This window comes from Lithobates pipiens, unplaced genomic scaffold, assembly GCF_037356315.1.
Source record: "Lithobates pipiens isolate NorthernLeopardFrog02 unplaced genomic scaffold, aLitPip1_a1.2 Scaffold_23, whole genome shotgun sequence".
NCBI lineage: Eukaryota > Metazoa > Chordata > Amphibia > Anura > Ranidae > Lithobates > Lithobates pipiens.
In genome coordinates, this window is record NW_027507785.1 from 332041590 (window position 1) to 332047589 (window position 6000).

The 6000-nt window shown below is 59.7% G+C and overlaps 1 protein-coding gene across 1 annotated transcript in view; it reads right to left on the reverse strand.

Annotated features, from left to right (window-relative positions):
- Positions 1-4933, reverse strand: part of LOC143926715 (vitamin D3 hydroxylase-associated protein-like) — a 40722-nt gene extending 35789 nt beyond the window's left edge. The window contains 3 exon segments of the mRNA XM_077450733.1: positions 1943-2086; positions 2214-2330; positions 4569-4933. Of these exon segments, the coding sequence (XP_077306859.1) occupies positions 1943-2086; positions 2214-2330; positions 4569-4748 (441 nt within the window). The 5' untranslated portion in view covers positions 4749-4933.
- Between the last annotated feature and the right edge of the window lie 1067 nt (positions 4934-6000).

The following is a 6000-nucleotide window of genomic DNA, read 5'->3' on the forward strand; positions in this document are numbered from 1 at the left end:
CCGGAGAGGGTATGACCAGGATGGGGACCTCACCGAGAAGGGTATGACCAGGATGGGGACCTCACCGAGAAGGGTATGACCAGGATGGGACCTCACCGAGAAGGGATGACCAGGATGGGGACCTCACCGAGAAGGGTATGACCAGGATGGGGACCTCACCGAGAAGGGTATGACCAGGATGGGGACCTCACCGAGAAGGGCATGACCAGGATGGAGACCTCACTGAGAAGGTCATGACCAGGGATGGAGACCTCACCAACAAGGGCGTGACTAGGATGGGAACCTCACCAAGAGGGTCATGACCAGGATAGAGACCTCACCAAGAAGACCATGACCAGGATGGTGACCTGCACCCTGGCTTGCAAAACAGCCTTTGACCAGCTCACAGAGGCCCTCACCCACAACTCCACCCTGGCAGCACCGAACTACAATGGAGGATTCCTCATGTAGATGGAGGCTTCTATGTTTGGGCAGAGGGGGTCCTCAGCCAGGTAAGTGAGGAGGGGGAGGAGCACCCTTTGGCTTTCTGTAGCAGTAAACTGCTGGGCCAAGAAGTGAGGTGCCTGGCTATCATATGGACAACTGCAGTCTTCATGGCCAATCCTCACCGATCACAAACCCCCACCTGGCTAAATCTAGGCGGATAACGGTCACCACTTAGGGTGGAGCCTGGCCTTATAACCAAAAACCTGACCCCACCGAAATGTGGATTGACTGCCTGCCAACGGGATCCCCATGAAACCTCTAGGTGAACCTGTTGAGGTTCCTCCATGGTACTTAGAAGGGGGGAGGGGTTGATACAGGTGCCCAGCTCCCCCAGGTTCTGCTTTATTCATATAGGAGGTGTGGGGGGGGGGGCGTGTGCGGAGTGGAGAGGGGGAGCTGGATGAGTTCATCTGGAGATCTTTCTTATCGGGGAAAATGATAAGGAATGGTTACAGGCGGAGTTCCTCTTTATCATTCCTCAGGTTGATGTCACGCCAGTTGATCAACATATCAGCTGGAGGGACGTTTGTTATTGAGCGGAGGCATTTTTCGAAGGGGGGAGGGGCATTTCTTAATAGAACACTGACTTCTGGCAGACTTTATGGTTGGATGACCCTGAACAAAGTCCAAGGAGACAGATAATCTGATTGGGGGAGGGGGGGAACGTTTCTGGTTATCTGAGGATCACACGTCGCTCTCTGTCTCCATTCAAGCCGTCCAATCACAGAGCAGACACCCACAGAAATATTTATTATAGTTGGGGGGGGGGGGTGGTTAGGGGATCGGACCGCCTTTCAGGTGTCCCCGCTGGGGAGATTCCCCCTCTATGTGTTCGGGGTCACTGGGACAGGAAGTGAAGGAAACCTGAGGGGGGGGGGGGGGTGGAGGGTCTCACCCTTCCCTGCTCCACCCACAACTGGAGAATGGTCTCATTATAGATTTTACTTCAAAGACATCCTGCCCTCATCAACCCCCACCCACCCCGAACACACCCCCTCTCAATCTCACCAACCCCCACCATGAACACCCCTCCCCCCACCCCAAACACCCCCCCACCCAACCTTCCCGCCCCACCCCAAACACCCCTCCCCCCACCCAAAACACATACCTCCCCCACCCAGAACACTCCCCACCTCACCGTGGACACACCCCTTCTCACCCCACTACCCCCCCCCCAAACACAGGAACACGAATGCCGATCCTGAGCGATAAATTACAGGAGGACTCCGGATTCACGCAGGAGTCTGGCCGGGAGCGGAGTGCCTCCACAATGTGTACACAAGCGCCCTCTGGTGGGGGAGGAGTTCAGGGAACCCTTCTGGCGGGGGGGGGGGGGGGGGGGCAGAGCCCTGTGGTGGGTGGAGCTGTGTGTCAGATGTCTGAGTTGTGACTCCTCCCATGGGATTCCAGTTATCACATGGGGATGGCGATCACCCGCCAAGGAGCCTCCACTCACCTTGTAGTCATAGTTGTCCTTCAGACTGATGGGGACACCGTACAGAGGGCCTCGGACAGTCTCGTGTTGCAGTCTCTGCAGCTGCTCCTCACACTCAGGTAGGTAGTCGGTGAGGCAGTTCACCTGATGGGTCACTTCCAGAGCCTGCGCACAGAGAACACCAATCACTGACCCCGCCCGCCAAGACCACCATCCAATCCCAGAGCCGGGGGGAGGAGAACCCTCATATAGAGAAGATTCTGGGGGCCCCGGAGCTCCCCCCATCACTTACCTGCTTCATGTAGATTAAGAGAACCTTCTCCGGAGTCACCTCCCCCGACCGCAACTTCTCCGTCAGATCCGCCAATGGGAGGTCCAAGATGGTGAATGGATCATCTCCATCTCCTTGCTGGGAGGAAAGAGAGACAGTGAGGAGGGAGGGCAACACTGGGGCTCCGCCCACTTTATGTACAGAAATAAGGGAGGGGCAACACTGGGGCTCCGCCCACTTCATGTACAGACATAGGGGAGGGGCAACACTGGGGCTCCGCTCACTCCCTGTACAGACAGAGATGGGGCAATACTAGGGCTTCGCCCACTTCATGTGCAGACATAGGGGAGGGCAACACTGGGGCTCCGCCCACTTCATGTACAGACATAGGGGAGGGGCAACACTGGGGCTCCGCTCACTCCCTGTACAGACAGAGATGGGGCAATACTAGGGCTTCGCCCACTTCATGTGCAGACATAGGGGAGGGGCAACACTGGGGCTCTGCCCACTTCATGTACAGAAACAGGAGAGGGGCAACACTGGGGCTCCGCCCACTTCATGTACAGACATAGGGGAGGGGCAATACTACGGCTCTGCCTATTCCCCCGAACAGGTATGAGGAGGTGCAATACTGGGGCTTCGCCTATTTCCTGTACTTACATGAGGAGGGGCAATACCGGGGCTCTGCCCACTCCCTGTACAGGCACAGGGGAGTGGCAATACGGGGCCCCGTCCACTTCCTGTACAGACATAGGGGAGGGGCCTGAACACATGACTACAGGAGGAGAAGCAAGGGCCCCAGAGGAGACTGAGGGCGGGACCTGTCGGTGAAGGTGGGGCTGTATACCCTGTGGGCCGAGGTGGGGCTGTGTAGGGGCAGTACCTGTCGCTGGAGGCAGGGCAGGGGCAGTACCTTTCAGCGGAGCTGTATATCTGGGGGTGGTACCTGTCCGTGGCTGTGTAGGGGTGTACCTGTCGGTGGAGGGGGGCTGTATAACTTGGGGCAGGACAGGGACGGTACCTGTTGGTGGGGCAGAATATCTGGGGGTGGAGGCGGGGCAGGGCAGTATATCTAGGGGCGGTACATCTGGGGGCAGTACCTGTCAGCGGAGGCGGGGTAGGGGGTGGTTACCTGTCTGTGGAAGTGAGGCAGGGGATGGTATCTGTCAGTGGGGGCGGGGCTGTATATCTGGGGCAGTACCTGTTGGTGGAGGCAGGGCAGAGGCGGTACCTTTCAGCAGAGCTGTATATCTGGGGGCGGTACCTGTCAGCTGAGGCGGGTCTGTATATCTGGGGCAGTACCCGTCGGCGGGGGCTGTGTAAGGGGGAGGTACCGGTCGGCAGAGCCAGGATCTGTATATCTGGGGGCGGTACCTGTTGGCGGAGCTGTATATCTGGGGGGCGGTACCTGTTGGCGGAGGCTGGAGTCTATATGTGGGGGCGGTTCCTGTCGGTGGGGGCGGGGCAATATATGTGGGGGTGGGTTCCTGTCGGTGGAGGCGGTTCTATATATGTGGGGGCGGTTCCTGTTGGTGGAGGCGGGCAGTATATGTGGGGGCGATCCCTGTCGGTGGGGGCAGTATATGTGGGGGCGGTTCCTTCGGTGGGGGGCGGGGCAGTATATGTGGGGGCGGTTCCTGTTGGTGGGGGTGGGACCCTGTCGGCGGAGGCGGGGTAGGGGGTGGTGCCTGTCGGTGGGGGCAGTATATGTGGGGGCGGGGCAGTATATGTGGGGGCGGTACCTGTCAGCGGGGGTGGTTCTGTATATCAGGGGGCGGTACCTGTCGGTGGAGGCGGGGCCAGTATATGTGGGGGCGGTCCCTGTCGGCGGGGGCGGGTCTGTATATCAGGGGGTGGTACCTGTCGGTGGAGCAGTATATGTGGGGGCGGTCCCTTTGGTGGGGCGGGCAGAATATCTGAGGGCGGGTCTGTATATCAGGGGGCGGTCCCTGTCGGCCGGGGCGGGTCTGTATATCAGTGGGCGCTCCCTGTCGGTGGGGGCGGGTCTGTATATCAGGGGGTGGTACCTGTCGGTGGAGCAGTATATGTGGGGGCGGTCCCTGTCGGCGGGGGGCGGGTCTGTATATCAGTGGGCGGTACCTGTCGGCGGGGGCGGGTCTGTATATCAGGAGGCGGTACCTGTCAGCGGGGCGGGTCTGTATATCAGGGGGCGGTCCCTGTCGGCGGGGGCGGGTCTGTATATCAGGGGGCGGTACCTGTCGGCGGGGGGCGGGTCTGTATATCAGGGGGCGGTCCCTGTCGGTGGGGGCGGGTCTGTATATCAGGGGGCGGTACCTGTCGGCGGGGGGGGCGGATCTGTATATCAGGGGGCGGTCCCTGTCGGCGGGGGCGGGTCTGTATATCAGGGGGCGGTACCTGTCGGCGGTCGGCCTCTGTCCCCATCCTCAGGAGGTTGGTTTCTCTCCTCTGTCGGGCGATTTCGATCTTCTCCCGGATTTTCTTCCTCCTCATCCATCCCAGCAGGAGGAACACCGCCCCGGCCCCTCCGAGCACCGCCAGCGCCCCCCTCCGCACATCCTCCGCTCCGCACTCCATGACTGACCGCTGGACTGGGAGGAGCCCGGAGACACCTGCTCAGCGAACCCCGCCTCCCGCTCTACCCGACCCCGCCCCTACACTTATAGGACCCAGTGGGAGGAGTTGAAGTGCCGCTGACAGCAGAGTGGGCGGTGTGCAGGAATAGGGCGGTGGGCAGCGCGTTGCTCAATAAGATGACAGGTGGGCGGGGCGTTCCACCATACGATGACAGATGGGCGGGGCGGTCTACAGGACAATGGCGGGGAAGCGGTGCAGTCTCCGGCAAGATGGCGGCGGTGGGCGGTGCTGTCCCCGGGTCAGTGGGCGGGTCAGGCGCGCTGGCGTCACTTCCGTGCGGTGTCCTCTCGCTCGTCCTTCCTCACACTCAGGCGGTGAAGATGGTTCTTGAGATGGAGAAGGTTCTGGCCGGAGAGCCCGAAGAGGAGGAGAAGGTGAGGGGGGAAGAAAGGGAGGACACCCCCAAATGTGACTGGGAGGGGGGGGAGGAAAAGCATTACATCATATTGTGACTGGGAGGGGAGGGGTGTTCTGGGTTAGTTGGGGGGGAAGCATTACATCATATTGTGACCCCACTGAGGAGAATTAATGTCTTTATGCGTCCCGGGGGGTCACCCAGACAGGAAGTGAGGAGAAATCCTCCATTGGGGACACTGTGCCGGTGACAACCGTTGGAGGAGGATTCCCGGGGTGTCACAGAGACAGGAAGTGACAGAAAATCCCCCCCAATAGAGGAAAGATGGGGGGGGGTAGTTCTCTGCTTCTCTGCTCTGCAGATAGAGGAGCCGCAAACCCCTGACTGGAGCCGGAGACCGTCCTCCATGGGGGTGTCAGAGATTCACCTTCCCCCTGGAGCCAGACTGAGAAACTCCCAGAGACTCCGCCCAGAATATAACCCCTCCCCTGGGTGGGAAGTTGTTAATGACCCCCCAGTCTTAGTCCGGAGGGGTCAGTATTGAGTTGGCTCCGCCCTTTGCAGCTATAACAGCTTCACCTCTTCTGGGAAGGCCATCCACAAGGTTTAGGAGGGTGTCTATGGGGATGTGTGACCATTCTTCCAGAAGAGCATTTGTGAGGTCAGGCACTGATGTTGGATGAGAAGGCCTGGCTTGCAGGCTCCGCTCTAATCCATCCCAAAGGTGTTCTATTGGGTTGAGGTCAGGACTCTCTGCAGGCCAGTCAAGTTCCTCCTCCCCAAACTTGCTCATCCATGTCTTTATGGACCTCGCTTTGTGTGGAGGGGGGAGGGTTC